General features: G+C 32.2%; 2 protein-coding genes across 2 annotated transcripts in view; one reads left to right on the top strand and one right to left on the bottom strand.

Moving 5' to 3' along the window:
* Positions 1–638: 638 nt before the first annotated feature.
* LOC127155574 (cyclic nucleotide-gated cation channel beta-3) lies at positions 639–13,603 on the bottom strand. Its single transcript, XM_051097883.1, has 18 exons — positions 13,465–13,603; positions 11,427–11,481; positions 11,083–11,182; positions 8,773–8,933; positions 8,330–8,698; positions 8,019–8,227; positions 7,851–7,901; positions 7,676–7,762; positions 7,491–7,555; positions 5,658–5,780; positions 4,904–5,045; positions 2,719–2,878; positions 2,538–2,635; positions 2,382–2,465; positions 2,190–2,308; positions 1,967–2,119; positions 1,171–1,330; positions 639–803 (listed from the first exon to the last, which is right to left on the bottom strand). Exons 1-18 carry the CDS (start codon positions 13,582–13,584, stop codon positions 777–779), a joined length of 2,283 nt encoding a protein of 760 aa, XP_050953840.1. The 5' UTR covers positions 13,585–13,603; the 3' UTR covers positions 639–776.
* Positions 13,604–15,621: 2,018 nt separating this feature from the next.
* The window catches only part of cnbd1 (cyclic nucleotide binding domain containing 1), a 62,751-nt gene continuing 53,822 nt past the window's right edge, over positions 15,622–24,550 (top strand). Inside the window, exons 1-4 of the mRNA XM_051097888.1 lie at positions 15,622–15,736; positions 18,171–18,234; positions 18,393–18,494; positions 23,605–23,724. Of these exons, the coding sequence (XP_050953845.1) occupies positions 15,715–15,736; positions 18,171–18,234; positions 18,393–18,494; positions 23,605–23,724 (308 nt within the window). The 5' untranslated portion in view covers positions 15,622–15,714. The remainder of the gene's footprint in view (positions 15,737–18,170; positions 18,235–18,392; positions 18,495–23,604; positions 23,725–24,550) is intronic.

Genomic DNA, 24,550 nt, shown 5'->3' with positions numbered 1-24,550 from the left:
AACTCTCAGTGTCCCAGCCAGACTAAAGAGATTAACTGTGAGGTCCCGCGGCAGACTGACTCAACTACCAATCCTTGGCTAAGTGAGAGCAATGTAAAGTCTCAAGTATAAATAATACTCAGTAGACTCAGAAACGAGGTTCACTGTACTATGCAATTACAAAATATGTCTTTTATTTAGGTTTCAGTACAAAATAGATCTACAAACATACTGTTTTGGAAGGAACTGCAACAAACTAGGAACAAATTGCAATTAAATAATGCATGTATTACTAGTAATTGGCAAGTAGTGTGGTTAGCAGGGAAAAAAGCTAATTTTAAAAATATTTACATACATATAAAGCGATTAAATGATTAATTGCGATTAATCGCATCCCAAATAAAGGTTTTTGTTTACATAATATATGTGTGTGTACTGTGTATATTTATTATGTATACATAAATACACACACATGCAGTATATATTTTGAAAATATTACAATGTATAAATTCATATTCATATAGTTTATATTATATATAAATATATTTATTATGTAAACATGCATTTAAAAAAAAATATATATATATATGCATGTGTGTGTATTTATATATATACATAATAAATATACACAGTACACAAATACATATATTATGTAAACAGAAACTTATATTGTGGATGTGATTAATTGCGATTAATAGTTTGACAGCACTAATATTTAAAAAAAACCCATTTAAACATACAGGTTATTTAAAAAGGAACAAATCTAAAAAGAGAAATATTTAATGTGTTTCATTTGATTATTGACGTTCTGATGTAGCAGCAGTCTAGAAAAGAAAAATATAAAGAAAAAATTTACTCTTTTTGAACTTTTTCTTTTTTGAATTTTTCTGAAGAATAGCAGGCAGCTGAAGTGCTTCGGGCCAACAAGGGACTCATAAACAATGATCACAAAACATAAAAACAGTTGTGGATCATCTAGGAAATGACACACAGTTGTACTAAATAAAAAATAACTTATTTGCAATTTACATGATCCCTTAATTTGTTAAAATTATTAACATTTTGTGTATATATATATATATATATATATATATATATATGTACACACACACACACACACACACACACACACATATACATACATATATATATATACACACACACATACATATATGTATAAGAATTCCTTACCTTAAGTCTGTCCATGAAGCCTTTTTTGGAAAATGCTCCTCCTGCGAAGGCACGCAAAAGTTTGGGAGTGGGAGGTTTTTGTCCGAACATTGCCAATCCTTTCTTCTTGTCCTCGTCGGCTTTAGCAGCAGGAGCTGGACCCTTGGCTTTCAGCAGTTTTCTGTAAAACGGTGTTAACCAGTATTTTAGATTTCACCGTTGGTAGTACATTTTAGTCACTGTAGGTTAGTGAGGAGCAGGGCTGAAGTCCATGTGTAAGTGATGCATCAAATAAATCAGTGAACAGAACCGTTTGAACAAATTGATTCACTAAAATGAATCAGTACTCTTAAAGTGATAGTTCACTCAAAATTGAAAATTCTGTCATTAATTACTCACCCTCACGTCATTCTAAAAACCTATAAGATCTTCGTTCATCTTCAGAACACAAATGAAGATATTTTTAATGAAATCCGAAAGCTTTCTGACCCTGCATAGACAGCAATGCAACTGACATGTTCAATGCCCAGAAAGGTGGTAAGGACATCGATGAAATAGTCCAGTTTTATTTCTTTGCGCACAAAGTGTTCTTGTGGGTTCATAACATTATGGTTGAACATATGTCCTTACTACATTTCTGGGCCTTGACTGTGTCAGTTGCATTGTTGTCTATGCAGGGTCAGAAAGATTTTGGATTTCATTAAAAATATCTTAATTTGTGTTCCGAAGATGAACGAAGGTCTTACGCGTTTGGAACGACATGAGGGTGAGTAATGACAGAATTGTCTGACTGAAAGAATAATGTGATATAACTCACCGTCCCTTCCTGGCCAGTACTTTCTGAGACTCTGGGTAGTGAATCAGGATGTCATTGAGGTCTTTCTTATCCAGTACGAAGAGATTTGCGAATCCATGTGCCGCTACATTAGCGGTTCTTCTGTTTCCTCCATTGGCTGAAGACTGTAGCAAACTGGGGTTGATTATAAACACATGAGTTCATATGTCACATTCATATTCTTATTCTTATTTCAATAGCTCACCTGATCTCTCCGAACACACATCCTGCTTTCAGAGTCACGAACACGATCTTATTGTCCGGCCCACCGATGACCTGCACCTCTCCGGCCTTTATAATATACATTTCTTTTCCAATGTCACCCTGCGGAGAAACAAGCAGGAGAGTGAAGACTTGATGTGCTTGGTGTCTATAAATAAAATGCAATTTAACTCACCTTCTTACACACAAAGTCTCCAGGCAAATACACAATGGACTTTAACCTCAATAACATGTCCACAAGCATCTGGTTGTCACAACCCTGCGAGGGAAAAAACACAGAAGCATCAGTCACCTGACCATGTCACAATCTGTTTCCTTAAATCAAGCCCACCTTAAAGAGGTCGATCTTTTGGAAAGTAGCAAGGTTGATGTCCACAGCGATGGCTGTTCTCATTACCAAAGGCATTTGTTCCAGAAGCTCTGACTCGTCTGAGAAGACAAACGTTAATCAGCAGAACCCTGCTATGCATTACCAATCTTTTTTTTTTTTTACATGTAAACTTAGATTTTACCCAGCATGCCCTGGGAGTCCCAGGTGTAGTTGTACCAGGTGCGCACTCTGGTTTGAACCAGCTTGGGGATGTGGTTTGTCACCATGTACGCCACACAAGCATCCATAGATGCACGGAAGTACGTCTGGCCGGCAGTGGCTGCTCCAATTACATCTCTCATCTGAAATATCAAAGATTTACATCTATATATTTGATATGGATGCACCTAAGTTATGATTCTGGATGATACTGAAAAACTGATAATACTTGTGACCCTGGGCCACAAAACCAGCCATAAGTCACACGGGTATATTTGTGGCAGTAATCAACAATACATTGTATGGGTCAAAATTATGGATTTTTCTTTTATGCCAAAAATCATTAGGATATTAAGTAAAGATCACGTTCCATGAAGATATTTTGTAAATGTCCTACCGTAAATATATAAAAACTTAATGTCTGATTAGTAATATGCATTGCTAAGAACTTCATTTGGACAATTTTAAAGACTTTCTCAAATTTTTGATTTTTTGGCACCCTCAGATTCCAGATTTTCAAATAGTTGTATTTCTGCTAAATATTGTCCTATATAATAGGACAATAATAATAGAAATTGTATACATCTCAATTTTAAAAAACTGACCCTCATGACTGGTTTCATGGTCCAGGGTCACATTTTTATGATAAATGGCCAATACTAAAATTATTATTAAAAAAAAACAAACAAACTAAAAATAACTATTCAAATGCTACAAATGAATGTAGGCATCACAACATTATAATATAAAGCACGACAAATTTATATTTATTTTGATATTTACTAAAGATTCCATTTAACAAAATTATTATTATATTATTATTATTACTTTTTAAATTTTGCTTTGCACAATTATTAAAATTCAGGCCAATATTGATAAATCGATAATTATTTTCGCCAATAACTGATAAATGGCCAAAACTTAAACTGTATTCTATTTTGTCTAAATAAATGCAAAATCAAACATTAAAAACTGAAATCAGTCATTTAAAATGCTACAAGTGAATTTAGGCATCACAATATGATAATATACAGCAAAAAAAAAAAAAAAAAAAAAAAAAAAGTGTATTTATTTTGATATTTCTTAAATATTTCATTTAACATTGTAATAAAATTATTTATTATTATTACTTTTTTTTTTTTGCACAATTATTAAAATTCAGGCCAATATTGATTCATAAATAATTATTTTCATGTTGTGGCCACTAACTGATAAATAGCCAAAACTAAAATTTTATACTATTTTGTCTAAATAAATTCAAAATAAACACTAAAAACTGAAATTAAGCATTTTAAATGCTACAAGTGAATTTAGGAATCACAATAATACAATGTACAGCAAGAAAAAATATATTTATTTTGATATGTTTTAAAGAATTTATTTAACACTGCAATAAAATTATTAAGGTATTTATTTATTTATTTATTTCAGGCCAATATTGATAAATCGATAATTATTTTCATGTTGTGGCCAATAACTGATAAATGACCAAAACTTAAATTTTATACTATTTTGTCTAAATAAATTCAAAATCAAACATTAAAAACTGAAATCAGTCCTTTTAAATGCTACATGTGAATTTAGGCATCACAAAATTATAATATGCAGCAAGAAAACAGATATTCATTTTGATATTTATTAAAGATTCCATTTAACACTGTAATAAAATTATTTTATTATATTATTATTACTATTGCTTAATGTACAGCATGAAAAAAATATATATATTTAGCGATTTATTAAAGATTACATTTAACAGTGTTGCAAAAGTACTATTTTTTTTGCACCAATAATTATTTTCATGTTATGGCTGCTGACGTTTTCTTTTTCTAAATTCTTTTTCTAAATAAATTCAAAATAAAACACTGAATTAAAGATGTTTTTAGATAGCATAAAGGAAATTAAAATATAAAAATAGCATAAGTGAGCCTACACAATTATATTTCCAATTTAGGCTGAATGAATAAATAAAAAATCCAGTAAATGATCTCAATATCATCTGTAACACCTGGTAAAGAAGTGACACCTCTATATACTTAAACAACATGAGCACTATAACAATAAATCTACATGGACCCTGGCAGGAGAACTGGATGAAGACTATGTACGATTGGCTGCCTGGAATTAGGGGGAGGAGCTCATGATGTCTACATCATCACATCGTGTACCTGTCCAATCAAACTTGAGAAGACAAAGACACCAACAAAAAAGTTTAATAACTGAAAGGTGATTTCAAAGACTGTGTGAGGCTCAGGCAGACCACCAATGTTGATCAGAGTCCGCACGGCAAAATAGTAACTGCGCAAGTACCTGGGAAAGAAAAAGAGATGGTAAAATTCAGTATGTAAGACTAAAAACATCTTGCAGTCATATCTGAGTCCAAACAAATTACAGCATTAAAACAGCAGACAATGAATTGCGGAGCAAAGCCAAGGCCAAGCAAGAAAGCCAAATGGAAAAAATGCAAAATAAAAAATCAAAACTGAGCCAAAAACCGCCAAGCGCTTCAGGAGCATAAGCTTTAGAGACGAAATGTCTACCTGGCCGAGAATGATGGACAAAAATAGGGCACCAAAAAAATAGTTGGTCATCTGAAAGATCTGACCGAACATGGTCTCAGGGAAAGGAAGCTCTGCGATCATCAGGAGGGATTTCTCCGCATAGAAGAAACACCTCAGGTAGCTATGAGAATATGAAGAAAATCCCAAAACCAGCAATTACTGTAAACTAATTTAGCTGTTTTTTAAAACTAGAACTGTGAATGGAAGAAGAAAAAAAATACAGGAAAAAATAACATTTCATTTGCATTTCAAGTTCATTGCAATTCTGTTTGGCACTGCCGATGGTGCAGAACTTATATATTTCCACTTTACAAAAGTAATCAAATCTGAGTGAATCTGAAGGGTAGATGGAAGGACATACGCGCTGCCGTCTCCGCTGTACACCCATTTGGTCTTGCCGATCCCCTGGTAGTCAGATGCCACGTAGTAAAGACATGCGTTGAGATGCAGAATATACATCAGGTATCCAATAGTGCGAATTACTCTTTAAAAAGAACAAAGGAGAATTATGGTTACAATGATTTATAACAGTGGTTCTCAACCAAGGAGGGGTGCAAGATGGATTAAAATGATTTCAAACAAGGCAAAAACTTTAATAAGCTCAAACATATAAAAAAATTAAGATGTAAACTGGTATTAAATTTTGTATGTTAAATTTTCCCTCAATAGCTGCCGTTTTATGATAAAACCAGGATGTGAGTCCTAGACCTGGAAAAGTCTTTTTTAAATTTACACTACCAGTCAAACATTTTTAGTCAAAAGATTTTTAATGCTTTTTAAAGACATGTCTTCTCCTCACCAACCTTGCATTTATTTGATCCAAAATACAGCATTGTGATTTTTTTTTTTTTACTATTTAAAAACTGCATTCTATTTAAATATATTTAAAAAAGTTATTTATTCCTGTGTTTAAAGCTGAATTTTCAGCATCATTACTCCAGTCACAAGCTTTTGTAACATTATACACTATACAAAATTATATAAATCAATACTTTTATTTAGCAAGGATTGATTAAAAGTGATGATAAAGACATTTATTATGTTGATGTTACAAAAATATTTCAGATAAATTCTGTTCTTCTAAACTTTATATTCATCACAGAAACCAGAAAAAATTCTACTTAGTCATTTCAGCATAATAATAAATGTTTTTTTGAACAGAAAATCAGCATATTAGAATGATTTCTGAAGGATCATGTGACACTGAAGACTGGAGTAATGAAGCTAAAAATTCAGCTTAAAATCGCAGGAATAAATTACATTTTAAAATACATTAAAATAGAAAACAGTTATTTTAAACAGTAAAAATGTTTCAAAATGTTACTGTTTTTGCAGTACTTTGGATCAAATAAATGCAGGCCTGGTGAGTAGAAGAAAATCTTACTATCCAAAAACTTTTGACTGGTAGTGTAAACAGAAATTATATATTCTAAGTTATGTCAAGCTTTAAAATATTTTATCAGGTGGGAACTGATGAGAATAAAAAATGGAAATAAAAAGTGGAATCCAGTGGAATCCTTCAATCCTTGAATTCTTGATTTCATTGAGGCAGCAAACAGAATGCAGAAATTTTATTCAAATTTGAGCATGCAAATTTACAATGCAATCAAGTTCAAAGAAAAAGAAAACTTCTTATGGACCATGTTGAAAGATTTCACATTTCCCAGAATGCTCTAATTTTCAAAATGAAGCCAAACAACATTTAAATTCCTGCCAGGTTCCAACACATGCATTGTCATTTCATAAATGCAAATTTTTTTGCACATCCCTTATAGAACCAGTCAATCAGATCCGCTCTTAAAGGGATAGTTCGCCCAAAATGAAAATTCTGTCATTTTGTAAGACCTTCTGTCATATTCAGAACACAAATTAAGATATTTTTGATGAAATCTGAGAGCTCTCTTACCCTGCAATAAACACAAAAAGTATTCTCGTAGCTTCATAACATTACGGTTGAACCACTGATGTCACATGGACTATTTTAACGATGGTACCTTTCTGGACCTCGAGCAGTTGCAGTTGTCAGTTGCATTGCTGTCTATGCAGGGTCAGAAAGCTTGCGGATTTCATCAAAAATCTTAATTTGTGTTCAAGATGAACAAAGTTCCAATAGGTTTGGAATGACATGAGGATGAGTAATTAATGACAGAATTTTCATTTTTGGGTGAACTATCCCTAAGTATTGGTCACATACCTCCATATGTACGCTTTGGTCATGATACCTTCAAGACGATCACTAAACTCAAAAAATGCTTCAACCTTAGGGAGAAAACATAAATAAGGTTAAAGCAAATTCAAAAATATAATCAACTCATTAACGATTATTCATCTCATTGCTAATCACAGCTCCTACCAAAACACAGGCGTTTATAAAATTACCTTCATCAAACGATTGATCCTAAAGACGGACTTGAATCCAAACGGGAAATATAACAGGTCCGAAGGCAGGACGGATAAGACATCATTCTGAAAGGACAGGAAATATTACGAGGCTTTCTGTTGAGGGATAAAATGGTATTTGGAAAATGAAAATCAGCTGAAATATCCGCAGTACCGTAAACCTTGACGATTCTCGATACTTCTGTTTAATCACAACTCTGTCATACTGAAAGAAGAGGTAGTTATTAATAATATTGGAATTTAATAATAGAACTTACGGCAGAAGTCTATGGGCAAGACATTAAACATTGTGTTATATAAAACAATTGTTTTTTTTTCTTACTATGATGTCTCCCCCTCTACAGAACTGTAGTCGTGGCTGGAAAACGATCATGTCGATGATATAGATGATGTCAGCAATGATGTCCAAGGTGAACCACAATGGAATAACCGCTGGTTGATGATATGGGAAGGCCATACGGACTGGTATAAACCACAGGTTATAGTTGAAAGCAAAGGTCACCACGCTTAGCCAAGCTATATACCTGCGGTCTGTTGAAAATCACAAGAAAAGAGCATTAGAAAGCATAGAAATGCGGTCATTTTATGACAGGATAATGCATATTCAGACATTCGCGTTTTTTGAAACGCAACCTGTGAACGGATCAATGGAGGTGCCTAGTCTTTTGTCCATTCTGTTCTCAATGGGCTTCAGAAAGAAATCTACACAGGTGCATTTTATTTTCGGGCGGATGGACTTCTGCTCTTGGGCTGCCTTGTCATCTTTCTTCTCCTCCTTTTTTTCCTCAGGCTTCTCTGCTTTCTCTTTTTTCTTCTCCTCCTCCTCTTTCTTCTTCTTTTCCTCCTCCTCTTTCTTTTTTCTCTCCGCCTCCTCTTTCTTTTTCTTCTCCTCCTCCTCTTTTCTTTTCTTGTCCTCCTCTTCTTTTCGTTTCCTCTCCTCCACCAACTTCAGGTAGTCGTCTTTTCTCAGAACGGGTGCTAGAACAAACACAACGTGGCTCTCTTGTCATGTTATGTGGTGACTACCTTTATTATTTCAGCTGTGGTGGACATTAATTGGATTGATTTGTACTTACTGACAGGAGGGCTGCGCTCTGGAGAGGACGCATAGGGGTCGACGACCTTTTCTTTATACTGTTCAGTCCGTTGCCGGTATCGCTGAACAATCTCAATGAGTTGAGCATCAAAATGCTTGCTTATCACAATGGGGCGGGACTCAGGGGAAGGGGCCTCCCCTCTATAACAATGAGAGAGAGAATAACACAAGATGAAATCAATATATTAAACATATGGAATAATAATAAAATAATAAAATGACATTTGAAATTCTCAACTTCCAGAAACTCTCTCTCTCTCTCTCTATATATATATACTGTGTGTACATATATATATATATATATATATATATATATATATATATGATTAATTAAAGCTTATCAATCATATATATATATATATATATATATACACTACCGTTCAAAAGTTTGGGGTCAGTACATTTTTATTGTTTCTTTCTTTTTTTTTCTTTTTTTTTTTTAAGAAATTAATACTTTTATTCATTTATTAAGTTAATAATAAATAATTTACATTGTTATAAAATATTTATATTTTGAATAAACACTGTACTTTTTAAACTTGTTATTCATGAAAGAATCCTGAAAAAAAAAAAGTCACAGGTTCCAAAAAATATTTGTCAGCACAACTGTTGATATTATCCAACATTGATCATTCTAATAATAAATCCGCACATTAGAATGATTTCTGAAGGATCATGTGACACTTAAGACTGGAGTAACAGCTGATAAAAATTCATCTTTTCATCACAGGAATAAATTCTATTTAAAGTATGTTAAAATAAAAAACATTATTTTATATTGTAAAAACATTTTGCAATATTACTGTTTTTTTTATAAATGCAGCCTTGATGAGCATAAGAGACTACTTTAAAGACTATTACAAGTCTTACTGACCCCAAACTTTTGAACGGTAGTGTGTATATATATATATATATATATATATATATATACACACACACACACACACACACACACACACACACATATATATGATTGATAAGCTTTAATTAATCAAGCCTAATCAGTTAGACTCTTGGAAATGACTCACAGTAAGTAAAAGAACAGCATGCAGTATATATATATATATATATACTCAGCTAGCACATGTATGTCTGCAAGATGTCTGTTAAAGCATCTGCTGTGTACAAACACCTGACAGACGTTAGTAAGATATCAGTTTAACATATATTCTAAATCATAAATATCTTAAAGACATCTAATAAACGTCTATTTGACATCTGATAGGAAACATCCTAAATACATATTGCAGATGAGCACACAGTCTAAAAAATATGTCTTGCAGATGTAAACGCAGACATCAGATAGACATCTCTGTGATGTACATGTGCAATCAAGGTATAATCCACGTAAATTCCATATATTTCATAATCCATATATATAAAAATATGGTGGATATTTTGGTTTTAAATGTTAACCAGTTTAATTTCACCACTTAAAACGCTCATATGTTTTGTAAAATGTGTCTGTATTCATTTCTTAATCACAAAATGTGTCTAAATGCTTTTAAGTAGATATTTGCTTGTTCATACAAAAAACAAAACACAAACGCTGATAGAGTTTGACTTGTTTAACTACTTTTACAAGAGCTGAAACGGTTGATTCGAGTTCTGGTAATAAATGCTGACCTCTGCTGGTTATAACGGCATATTACAACAATAAGTGAAGCCCTAGTGTCTCTTATTATGAGTGTCATATTATTAATACGCAATACAAATTTACATGAGACATTATTGCACTGTTTTTCAAATAAACAGAAGCTTTGTCTTATCAAAAAAACAGAACAAAGACAATAAACCTCACCCAGTGAATGTGAATATATTTTAAGGATCATATCCATCATAAAACTACGCTGGCATTCTTCCACTTTTGCTGTCGGTTTTGTTTTTGTTTTCTAAGTAGCTCCAGGGATCGTCTTATATCAAATGCATTGTAAATCTTGTAATCTCCTCAGCTTCTGGTCTCATAATCTTCCAGGTCTCTGTTGCACAGTCTTGGATCTGATGTGCAGTGTTTGCACTGGTGACATACATGCTGTTCTTTTACTTACTGTGAGTCCTTTCTAAAACAATGAGAGTCTAATTGATTAGGCTTGATTAATTAAAGCTTAACAATCGCACTCAGAACATCAAGGCTGTCTCTTGGCACTTGCATGGTACAAACAACAATTTAAAGTCAACATGAAATCAAAATCAACTTTCGTTTTTCTTGTTCTCATTGTATATATAAATAACTTCTGACCAAAATGAAACATGATTTGTAAGATGAAGATGTTTCTGGTATTTATTTTACCCTTCAGTAGGTTGGCCGTTGGCTGGGTCTCCAGGTTTTTCCTCTGGTGCTGCATTTGGGGCCGCTGGTTCTGGTTTTGGTTCTGGAGCTGGTGCTGGAGCTTTGGAGAAAAAAAAAAGCTAGTTAGGAAGATTCGGGGCACAGATGGAGGAGTGACCCCTGAAGCAGCTTACTGGCCATCACATGCTACCGAACCCATAACAAACACTGCCGCAAAGCAACCTGTGGCAGATTGTAAGAATCATTTCAAATGCCTCTCATCTGGAAAATATGTTCTGCAGGTGCTTACACAGTGAATGATGAGATCATTTAGAGGATAATTACAATGATAACAGATGACTTACCAGGGCCTTTATCATCTTTCTTGTCTTCATTTTCCTTGTCTGCAGGTTTTTCTTCCTGCCGGGTACAGAGATTAATCATTATCCCAGAGTACTTTTGCAGTTAGAAAAACATTCTCATAAATGACGCACGATGGCTTCTATTATTTATAGATTGTTCAGCTAAATTGTCTATTTTAAATTACTCAAGCCTTTAGCTATAAGTTTGAGATTTTTTAATGATGTTAGAAGAGCACTGTTCATCCTTCACATGGTGCTTGAGAAAAAAACAGTACCAAAAATGTTTATAATGTGAAGCAAAGTGTTTAAAAATAACAATAATTGTAATTTATATATATATATATATGTATATCATTATAAGTGGTTTCATATTTTTGAACATCTTAGCAATTGTTTAAAAAATACAGCAAATCTTGTAAATATATAATGTATAATGTATACATACAAACAACATATAATAATTGATATTAAGTATTTAACATTAATTTTCATAACCACATTTAAACTAACATTTTACTGTAATAAATAAATAAATAAAAAAGCAACATTTTTCATTTTCATTCAGTATAACTGTATTCAAATAATTAAAACTAAAACTGAAATAAAAATTAATAAAAACTACATAGACATATTAAAAAAAAAAAACAATAATTAATAATTAATAAAAAAAAAAATCACAGATTCCACACAAAAAGCTATTACAAATTTATTACAAATTACCAATAAATTACAAAAAAACAAACAAACAAACAAACAAACAAACAAAAAACTAAAATATAATATGTATAATATATTCATACAGTTATGTAGCATATAAGAAGTGATATTAAGTATATTTAATGTTATTTTTGGGCTAAATCTTCATATCCACATTTTTATAAACGTTTATATAAAATTTAGCTATAAAACCTATAAAAAAGCTACATTTCTCATTTTCATTGAGTTTAACTGTATTAAAATAACTAAAACTAAAAACGGAAATAAAAAATAATAAAAATTACATAGACATAAAAAAACAGTTTATTACAAATTACCAAATTAATATAAATTACTAATAAATTACAAAAAAAAAAAATAAAAACTAAAATATATAATGTATCATTTATACATACATAAAGTTATATGCAGCATGAAATGAGTGATATTAAGTATTTAACATTATTTTTGGGCTAAATCTTCATATCCACATTTTATAAACTTTTTAACTAAACTTTTACTATAACTTAAGCTATAAAAATTGTAAACTTAATGCTATGTCTACCAAAGCAACATTTATCATTTTCATTCAGTGTAACTTTACTTAAAAAACTAAAACTACAACTAAAATAAAAAACAACAACAAAATACAAAGACATATTTTGAAAAAAACTCAATAACTAATAAAATGGGGGAAAAAATCACAAATTACCATATTAATATAAATTGCTAATAAATTACAAAAAAAAAACAAAAAAAAAAACTAAAATATATAATGTATACATAATGCTATGTCTACCAAAGCAACATTTCTCATTTTCATTTAGTATAACTGTACTAAAATAACTAAAACTGAAAAAAAAGAACAAAAACTCCATAGACCTCTTTAAAAAAAAAATGGGGAAAAAACACAAATGACCTAACAAATTACAAAAAAAAAAAAAAAAAAAAAAAAAAAAAAACTAAAATAAAAAAAATTTAGAAAACAAAAAAATCCAAAATATAATAATGTCAATGATACTAAAATAACACTAAAAGAATGCATGCTTTAAAAATAATTATGCTTCATATAATTTATTATATTACTAAATCATAAAACTATATCCACATTATACACTACACTAACACTAAATACAAATCTGTATGAAGCTTTTATTAATAATATAATATAAAAAAGCATTCACCATTATTTTTTAGCAGAATTTTCAATCTATTAAAATCATATGTTAATGATGATGTTTACTATATTTTATATAGTGTTAGCAAAACATTGATGATTACCTGTGCTTGAGATAAAGAGCTACAAAAATGTTCAGAAAGTGCATTATGACTCACTTGTACCTACCTTTGCAGGGGCTGGAGCAGGAGCAGGAGCCGGTGCTGGTGCAGGGGCCGAACTAGATGCTGCAGCTGGGGTGGGACCTACAGTTGGACCCCCGATGATCTTCTTCAGCTTGCTGAACATGTCTCAGTGGCAGACAGCGTCTGAGAAGATCTCTGTTGTGTTTATCCTTCTTGTGTGACCACAGCTCCAGTCCTGCTAATGTAGCTGCCTGATGCAATTAGCACTTTTAGACCACTAATACCCATCTGCAAACAGACCTCAGAAGTGAGTTCAGGCCACAATTTATCAGTGTGTGTCATCAGCAGAGTTTGTTCAAAGCACGCCTACAGTCACAGATTTGATATATATATTAATATTTCATTGTTGTATTAGCCTATATTATTGTATAAAGTCAGAGAACATGTAAAGTCAAAGTGCTTGTTTCAGGTCAGTATAAGCTATAAATATATATATAGTGTAATTCACAGTATGTTTGTATAGTGTTCACAGCCTTTTTTAAGTCTCTGTACAGTTCAGAGAATATTAGCAAACTGTCATCAAGCTTTGAGCAGATTTTTCTGGTGGACCTGCGAGCTGTTCTGCTGGATTAGTTCGGCTCGTATGGAGCGGTGGACCACTTACTTAATTAAACCTTATAAGCTTTTAGTTCAGCTGAGGGGATTTACTGTTGTGGTTTCACAGGGAACAGATGAGGCTAACAAGAAAAAGAAAAGACGTCTTTGATCTTACAGGCCTTCCATCTTTTTATTCTGCACATTTTCCCTTTTAAAATTCAGAATAGAGCCATATTGTTAAATTTATTTATTTTTTTTATAGCTTCAGTGGTTAAACTGGGTCAGAAATGAATAGAATAGTTTTTAGCTTTTATTATTAATGGATATGCTTTTGAGTTGCTTGTCATCCTTATTTGTTGTTGACCACTATTAGGTTCGAGTAAAGTTTTAGTAATATTTTGAATTAGATTTTATTTTTATTTTATTAAAAAATTTCATGTTAATTTTAGCTTATTTTAAGTAATTTTCGTTTAGTTAATTTTTTTAATCTAATATTTATATTTTATTGTAGCTTATTTTTAATTAACACAATTTTTTATAATTGTAGTTAGCGATAATAACCCTGATGTTTGTTTAAATCCACCTTATCAATATTTATTAACATTTTTATTTATTTTGATTTATTTATCAATTCATCAGATGTATTAATATTAATAAGATTTTTTAAATATTTTCTGCCTTTATGCTTGTTACCTTTAGTTAAAGTTTTACTAATTTTGTTGTGTTTGTCATTTTTATTAGTTTTTGTTGTTTTAAAATATGTTTTTATTAATATTTATATTTTATTTTAGCTTAATATTAATTAACAACATTTGTAATAATTGTAGTTAACAATAATAACCATGTGTGTTTAATTAATATTAATTACATTTTTGTTATTTTATTTTTATTGTATTAATATTAATTAGATTTAAAAAAAATATTTTCTGCCTTTATGTTTGTTACCTTTAGTTAGTTTTACTATTTTTGTTGTGCGTTTGTCATTTTTATTAGTTTTTAATGTTTTAAAATATATCTGTGTATTTTTCTATTAATATTTATATTTTAAATTAGCTTAATTTCAATTAACAACATTTGTAATAATTGTAGTTAATGATAATAATGCTGATGTGTTTATATCCACCTTATCAATATTTATTAAAATATGTATTTTATTTATGTATTTATTCGATTTATTAATATAAGATTTTTAAAATATTTTCTCTGTTTTTTTTTTTAAGTTTTACAAATTTTGTTGTGTGTTTGTTATTTTTATTCATTTTTCTTGTTTTAAAATATATCTATTGTTTTTTATTTTAGCTTAATTTCAATTAACAACATTTTTAACAATTGTAGTTAACGATAAACCTGATTTGTGTTTATATTCACCTTATTTTTGCAGCCATTTTTAAATTTTATGAGTCTGACTTACGATTTAATCTGTACAAAACAGTGGCTTTTGCTGCTTGATATTGCGAATTGTGTGTCTTACCATGTTATTTTAATGTATTATCTTAATTATATATGCAATCAGTTACCATTTACTGTATGTTGTTATTGAACCGGAAGTTCTTAAGCTGTTATCTTTTAATACAATAACCTTGCACTGTGTGTAATATGAGTACTTGACCGTTGCCATGACCGACAGCAACAGGCCAAACACACCTGATATTTCTCACTGTTACAGTGAACCCTGTTTTCATTTACTGCAACAGCCATGAGCCGATACCGACATTCAGGTACAGAGACATTTCAAATAAACATGTTTAATAGTGTAAGGAGTCAGTGGATTATACATCTCATATATTGTTTACATTGTATTGACTCGATTTTGTAAATGACAACAAGGCTGTTCTATCCTGCATAGTACAGATAGAGAAGACCGGGGCTGGTTGTCACATTTTTTTTACTTATTAAGTAGAGTTGGGGTTCTTGGACTCGTACTCGGACTCGAGTCCGGTCTCGAGTACAATTTTTAGGCGACTCGGACTTGTCACGGACTCGTAAGCATTTTTACTCGGACTTGACTCGGACTCAGTCCTTTAGGACTCGGAAAATATCCCGAGTCCGTCCGAGTCCAGAGACAGTTGACGGAAATGTCACTGACTCGATGCATTATCACGAAAGTCTTGTCCAGTAGCTACTTGAAAGCCGACGGGTTTATGTGCGCACTAGAGATGCGCGGATGAGCTGAATGATGCGCAGGTACCGCACTACACCACTAAATATTACCCTACTCAATAGCACTAACACAGGCGTAACTCCCTTCAAACTTGATCTGGAATGTCTTTTTTTCTGTCACAACTTCTCGAACAGGTGAACACATAGACACACACACAAAAATGAAATCGTTTGCCTCAAAAAAGTATTTAGAACAGGTTCATATTTTAGAAAATGTAGTTAATATTTGTCTCATTATTGATTTATCTCATCCACCCCCGACCCACGCGCAAATAATCAGAATGCATTTTTTTATTACCCGACCCACCCGACCCGCCGATATAACCGCCATCCGCACATCACTAGTGCGCGCACACTCAACTCTTTCGCTTTTAATAGGTTCTGTTATTGCTACACACATGCTCGTATTGGAGACTATTCATGTAAATGAAGTCGGTTTTGTCTTAAGTAAACCTGAACAGTTGGGAGAATTACTGATGCGTCAAAATATTTGATCTGTGCGTCAGATCTTAAAGCGACAGCAGCGTAAACCTGCAGCAGCCGACCACGTCAAACACTAATCAAACAACAAAAGAAAAAGAGAAAATCACTCACTGTTCTTGACTGAATCACTTATTAACTGTAATAAGAATCATCTTTAATGTATACAGTGAAGATTTTGCAGTTTTATTTTAACATTTATTACTTCAGGAAATGTCTATAGTCTATTTCTGTAATAGCCTTTACATAGACCTACATATATAAAAAAAAAAACTTACAAAAAAAACCCTACAATTCTATTTTAAAAAAGATTCTATTTTAAAAAATGTTATTTCATTTGTATTTTTGATTAATATATGTATTAATACTTTTGCTTGTAAGTAATACTTGGAGTGTTTACTTGCCTTGAGCTTTAGAATGTTTTACTTACATTGGTTGATTAGTTTTTTTTTTCTGTATTGAAATAATTTTTCTAACATCTTTGCAGCAACAGTTTTTATGGGTCCAAAACCATCTTGGGTGTGCATGATCTTCTAATAATTAAATGGCCCATCATCAATTATTCCCTATATAATGTAATTTATTGTAATTAATGTAACTATAAATGCATTCAAAAGTAAAACAGTGTGTGCCATTGTAAAGACTAGGTTTATCCCTCACAACCTCATTTTCTTTCAAGAAAAAAAAGTCATATACAACCCAAAACACACACAGTCACAATCAGAAATAAAAGAGGTGCTGCAAGGTTTTCTGCTCTTAAGGTCCCATTTACCAAGATACCTACTCCTTTACCCCCACCCTTGAATTTATATATTTACAACATCGATGAATAAAGTCAAGTCCCGCCCTATAATTTATTACATTCTAAAACTTGTTTCACTCTGAAATATGTCACAAGACATAGATCAGCCATAACTTTTGTTCCATGACTTTAAGTTTGCTAAGCAGAACATGAACACTTATGAGATGTTGTGAAACCAAAAATCAAAATGGCAAGATCCACTAGAGGTTTACTTTTCTTACATTTCAACTGACATTGCATTTTTCTAGTTGTAAAGGTTAAAATCAGGGGTGCCCAAACTCGGTCCTGGTCCTTGGTTTAGCTCCAACTTTCCTCAACACACCTGCCAGGAGGTTTCTAGTATGCCTAGTAAAAGCTTGATTAGTTGGTTCAGGTGTGTTTAATTGGGGCTGGAGCTAAAATCTGTAGGACACCTCCCTCCAGGATTGAGTTTGGGCACCCCTGGATTAAAACAATGTTAAGATACTGACTAACAGTAGTGTTTCCTTGGACTCGGACGGACTCGACTCGGACTCGGCCCTTTGGGACTCGGACTTGAGTCCGACTCTGCCCATTTTGGACTCGGACTCGTCTCGGACTCGATTGGTAAAAGACTCGGACTCGACTCGAGGTGGACTCGAACCCAACACTATTATTAAGTGTTTCAAACTTTGTAAAATTGTTTAAAATTGGTTGTTACTGATCTGCTGAACTTTTTACTTTCAACACAGTTGAGCAAAGACTCACAGACTTTGACTACACACAGCTGACGCAGCTTACCCAGCTAAATGAAAGGTACAAATGGTCATTAGTGTGTTAAATTAATTCATGTTGTTAATCCTAAATGTTTCAGTTGCTTTTGAACTTGTTGAACTAGTGTTTTAATTTCCCATTTTAAAAACAAAACTGTAATAAAAAATGAAAATGCCTAACAGTTTTGTTTCTCTTCACAGTATCAGTTCAGAAAAGGCCCATAAAAAATTCATGAAACTTTATCAAGAAATATTCCTGCGCCCTCAGACATTTTTACCCAGAATACAACTCAAGACCAGCATGTGAGTAACTATTTCTTTACTATTTCTTTAATATTTAAAACATTATGCACAGTACTGAGTAATCACAGTGTGTATTATAGGATCAGACCATTAAAACCTTCACTAAGTAAGGAAAAAGTATGTTTTGCATTGAAGTCTGTTGGCCAGGCATTATGGAGTCAGCTGTTTCCAATGCAGAATCGCTATTTTCCTAGGAGTTCTGTGTAAAATAAAGTGCAGATCATGTCTGCTTAGTTTCAGCGAGCTGTTTGTGATCAGTTTCAGCTAATGGTGTAATCCTCTTTCCTTGAGAAGCAGTTTATTCAGCTGCAAAACTTAGTGCTTAGTAAACACCGTAGCAAAGTAAACTTAGTAAAGCTCAGGATTAGATTAGATAGTTAAAATGTATTGTAATTAAATTATAACATATTTTACAAACACATTAAAGTAAGTTATTTGATTCAAGAACTTTTTTAATGTTTCTTAAACAATGTGACATTTAAATTCAGTGCACGTACAGTATTGGTTTCCACTCCAAAACCAAATTTATTTAATTTAAAAATACAGTAATATTGTAAAATACTATTACAATTTGATATTTAATCTTCTGAAGAATTTTGACGAAACCAGGGCAGTGTTATTTTAGTATGAGAGATAATATTAGTTTTTTATTAATATTTATGTTTTTATTTAATTAATATTATTATTATTTTTTTTTTTTAAATATATTTTCTACCTTTATGTTTCTTATTTTTAGTTAAAGTTTTACTCTTTTTGTTGTGTTTATCATTTTTATTAGTTTTTGTTGTTTTTAAATATGTCTGTATGGTTTTAATCAATTTTTGTTAAAAAAAATTAAAATAAACCTTTATTTTATTTCAAATAATGGATTTTTTTAATGGTTTCAGATTTTTTTCATTTAGTTAAATTTTTAATCTAATATTTATATTTTATTTTATTTTAGCTTTAATTTAAATAAAATGTTTTTAATAGTTGTAGTTAGTGATGACAACCCTGTTGTGTGTTTGTATATTGTATCAGAAATAGATTTTTTCCAGTGTTTTTTCACATTTCACTTTTATATGCCAGTAGGTGCCAACAAATGAGCCATTAAATTATTAATTGACCGAATTCTTTATTATTTATTTTTATTTATTTATTAATTATTTGTTTATAAGATTAATATTTATATATATTTTATATTTTCTACCTTTATGTTTGTTATTTTAGTTAAAGTTTTACTCATTTTGTTGTGTGTTTGTCATTTCTGTTAGTTTTTGTTGTTTTTGAATATGCCTGTATAGTTTTTATCAATTTTTATTTCTATTTTAGTTATTGTAATACATCAGGTTAAGCTAAATAAAAACAACAAATGTTGCTTTGGCAGCTCGCTGAAATAAAATATAAAAAATGCTAATTTTTAACACTTTTTTTGTTTAGTTAACATTTATTTTATTACAAATAATGTTTTTTTAATGTTTCAGATTTATTTCGTTTAGTTTTTTTTAAACTAATATTTATATTTTATTTTATTTTAGCTTTATTTCAGTTAACAAAATGTTTTTAGTAGTTGTAATAGTTTTAGTTTTCATTTTACTTTATTATAATAACCCTAAACCAGGATACATATTTTTTGGGAATCTTTGATGCATCTTTTGTAACATCATAAATGTCATTACTGTCACTTTTGATCAATTTAGTGGATCCTTGCTAAATAAAAGTAATTTCTTTATAAAAACAAATTGCTGACCCTAACGTCAGAACAAGTGTATATTAAAATGCTTTTCGGTAGGCCTCTGCATCAATATTCATTTGTAATATTACTATTTTTACCACTTGGGAATAAATAAAAAAGTGCATTGTACTGTTACTTTGCTAATAAAAGTGTGCTGGCACACTTTTAGCCTGAACGTCAAACCTGCGTCATTATTCTAAAAATCGCCCATGTGCCTTTTTGGAAAGCCACATCTTGTTGAGTGAAAGTCGCAAACAGGAAGTGTTTATAAAAGACACGTGGGCCGCGCCCCTGCAGAGGCGTGATGCAGAAACTGAGGACCCGTCAGTCATTTCAGTCCCACTGTAGTCCCACTCAGAGATGTTCTGAGTAATGTTTACAGTCCTCTCGACAGCCTGCTGGAGCAGCAAAAATGAATGTTCTTGTGGGTAGTGACATATGAGTCATGGCTCTAATTGGCTGGAATATAGATCTGCTCCCAGTTGGAATCGGGTGTCTTGAATAGCGCTCAGAAAGAAGGGTTATTTAAGGATTGGTTAAAATGAAAAATGGTGAGTGATTATCTTGTAAATCAGCTTTAGGACTGTGGTTAAGGTAATTCTGATTGAATGCACTGCTTAATGTGTCTGTGCTTTTCAGTTACACTATCAATCAAAAGTTCGAACACACCTACTCATTCTTTATTGTTACTTTTCATACATTTTAAAATAGTTAGGCCTTAAAAACTATGTATCAAGTGTGGAAATTATGTCTTATATTTGAGCATATAGTATATATTTGAAGTTATATTTAAAAAAAAAAAAAAAAAAAAAGAGTTGAAATATGAACAAAGTGTATTTATAGGTACAATTTGTATTGGTCTTAAAAGGAGAAGTCCACTTCCAGAACAACAATTTACAGATAATGTACTCACCCCCTTGTCATCCAAGATGTTCATGTCTTTATTTCTTCAGTCGTAAAGAAATTGTGTAAGGAAAACATTTCAGGATTTTTCTCCAGATAATGGACTGATGTGGTGCCCCGATTTTGAACTTCCAAAATGCAGTTTAAATGTGGTTTCAAACGATCCCAAATGTGAATGTAAATGATCCCAGCCGAGGAAGAAGGGTCTTATCTAGCAAAACGATCGGATATTTTAATTAAAAAATACAATTTAAATACTTTTTAATCTCAAACGCTCGTCTTGTCTTGCTTTCCATGAACTCTGTGTATTCTGGCTCAAGACAGTTGGGGTATGTCGAAAAACTATGATCGTATTTTCTCCCTCAACTTCAGAAATCATTTCAAAATCATCCTACATCGCTACAGAAGTACCTACCCAGTCTATGCAAAGTGAACATGCAAAGATCAAACAGCGATATAGGATGATTTTGAAGTTGAGGGAGAACATGAGATGGGAGTTTTTTCGACATACCCTAACTGTCCTGAACTGGAAAAAAACAGAGGTCGGGAAGAGCAAGACAAGATGAGCACTAAATTTGCTGAAATTTACACCCTTAGGGCATCCAAGATGTAGATTTGGGGAAATGTAGCATTACATTACTTACTCGCCAATGGATCCTCTGCAGTGAATGGGTGCCGTCAGATTTAGAGTCCAAACAGCTGATAAAAACATCACAATAATCCACAAGTAATCCACGCCACTCCAGTCCATCAATTAACATATTGTGAAGTGAAAACCTGTGTGTTTGTAAGAAACAAATCTATCATTAAGTTGGTTTTAACTTCGAGCTGTTGCTTAAATGAGTACTCTAACCATTAATACGGCTTTCTCCAGTGAAAAAGTTGTCTTGTCTGAATCAGGAGAGAAATATGCACAGATCAAGCACTGTTTACAAATGAAAACAGTCCAAATCAGGTGGATTTTGAGGTTGGAGAACAAGAGGGGATAAACTTTTTCACACAAGGAAGCGTTATGGATTACTGGTATTTTGATTTAAAGTTAAAAACAACTTAATGATGGATTTGTTTCTTACAAACACAGCTATTGGCTTCAAAAAATTGTTAATTGATGGAGTTGAGTCATGTGGATTACTTGTGGGTTACTGTGATGTTTTTATGAGTTGTTTGGACTCTCATTCTGATGGCACCCATTCGGATTCATTAGTGAGCAAGTGATCTCTCCAAATCTGTTCTGATGAAGAAACAAACTGATCTATATCTTGGATGGCTTAAAGGAGAAGTCCACTTCCAGAACAAAAGTTTAGAGATGTACTCACGCCCTTGTCATCCAAGATGTTCATGCCTTTCTTTCTTCAGCTGTAAAGAAATTGTTTTTTGAGGGAAACATTTCAGGATTTTTCTCCATATAATGGACTGATATGGTGCCCCAATTTTGAACTTTCAAAATGCAGTTTAAATGCGGCTTCAAACGATCCCAAATGCGGGTGTAAATGATCCCAACCAAAGAAGAAGGATCTTATCTAGTGAAACGATCGGTTATTTTCATTAAAAAAAAATGCAGTTTAAATACTCTTTAATCTAAAACGTCTTGTCTCTGTTTTTTCCGGTTCATGTCAGGTTGGGTATGTCGAAAAACTCCCATCTCATGTTCTCCCTCAACTTCAAAATTGTCCTGTAAAGCTGTTTTACCATTTTTGTTAAGGATGTTTGATCTTCTTTGCACCTTTCACTTTGGAAAGACTGAGTGGGTTCTTCTGCAGTGATGTAGGATGATTTTGAAATGATTTTTGAAGTTGAGGGAGAAAATACGAATGGAGAAATACCCTAACTGTCTTGAACCATAATACACAGAGTTCAGGGAGAGCAAGACAAGACGAGCGTTTGAGATTAAAAAGTATATAAATTGTATTTTTTAAATGCAAATAACCGATCGTTTCCCTAGATAAGACCCTTCTGTCTCGGTTGGGATCATTTACATCCGTATTTGGGATTGTTTGAAGCTGCATTTAAACTGCATTTTGGAAGTTCAAAATTGGGGCACCATATCAGTCCATTATATGAAGAAAAATGCTGAAATATTTCCCTCAAAAAACATAATTTCTTTACGGCTGAAGAAAGAAAGACATGAACATCTTGGATGACAAGGGGGTGAGTATATTATTTGTCCATTTTTGTTCTGGAAGTGGACTTCTCCTATAAGCCTGAGTAAATTTCAGCTTAGTTTCAGCAAATTTTCATTTTTGTGTGAACTGCTCCTTTAAGATATTTTCTTCTGGAACAGACAGTCAGTTTGGATGTTGTCATGCAATCACTTACAGTATAATATAACCTCTCTTTTTTATTATTACTTGCAGTCCGAAAGTGATAAACTACATTTCATCTTGAATATCCTCATTTATTACAATCTGATTCAACAGCACAATCTTTGGAATTGGCAAATGATGGATATAAACTTTATGAGAATCATCTGATCTTCTCTATTCCTCTTGGCAGCCAACCTCCAGTGAAGCTGAGAGCATATGAGTCCGTCCAGGAGGTCAGCAGACATCAGCCACATGGAAAACTGGCTCAGGAATCAGTCATGAATCATGTGATCAAAGCCCTTAAGAAATTGTGAGTATGACTAAGTGTTCTTTGTGGGTAGTTTAAAGGCCTTCTGGATATACTGATGATACAAAATGGCTGATATAAAACACACATTTATATAGTTTGTCAGGCTTGATTTGAATCTGCTGGGGTGATTCTAAATAAATCTGTCAAACTGGTCACATTTCTCCCTAAAATCAAAAGCTCATTTAAATGAGCACTTTTCCTCCTGCGGTTCTCATTAGTTTCATGCCAAAAAAAATTCATGTTGTGAAATTATACAGTTAATGATATGTTTAATGCTTTTTATTTATGCTGATTTTAATAGAAAAATGTGTTTTTGTTACTGCATTATGGATGAGAATTAAAAACATCCATATGCATTGCGCTAATGAGAGTTGTGGAATGGCATCATAACATCATTTATAACATCATAAAATTGGCTGTCCAACATCTAGTGTTTCCATCCACCAACAGAGGGCAGTATAGCACCTTTTCAATCATGACTTATTTCTGCTCAGGGTTACATGCATCTCAGATTGTCTTTGGTTAATATTTAAAGCGACACAGTTTTAATTAGTTTTAGCTGTATGAAAACTGTGGCAAATTAAAATCATAGCTTTCATAAAGACATTTTGAGAATTCACTGTTGAATGACATCTGGTAACACTTCATTAAGAGCATAATAGAGGATGTGACTAATCTCCCGCCCTCTCTGCCGTTATCTTACAGTGTTATCTTAATTCATATCGATAGGCCCTGTTTTACTTTCCTGCTGTCACAGTTCATTAATGTGAGAATCGCGGAGTGGGAGAGAGAGCACAACATAGCTTTCTTTAGCTCTCGTGTTGAG

This window comes from Labeo rohita, chromosome 24 (genome assembly GCF_022985175.1).
Source record: "Labeo rohita strain BAU-BD-2019 chromosome 24, IGBB_LRoh.1.0, whole genome shotgun sequence".
Classification (NCBI taxonomy): domain Eukaryota; kingdom Metazoa; phylum Chordata; class Actinopteri; order Cypriniformes; family Cyprinidae; genus Labeo; species Labeo rohita.
This window is presented reverse-complemented; position numbering and strand designations above follow the sequence as displayed.

Coding starts and splice junctions, on each gene's coding strand:
- LOC127155574 (XM_051097883.1), bottom strand. CDS start 13,584: ATGTTCAGCAAGCTGAAGAAGATCATCGGGGGTCCAACTGTAGGTCCC. Junction 5,781..7,490: donor ACCAAAGCGTACATATGGAG/GTATGTGACCAA, acceptor TTCTTTTTAAAG/AGTAATTCGCACTATTGGAT. Junction 2,636..2,718: donor GGACTCCCAGGGCATGCTGG/GTAAAATCTAAG, acceptor TTGTCTTCTCAG/ACGAGTCAGAGCTTCTGGAA.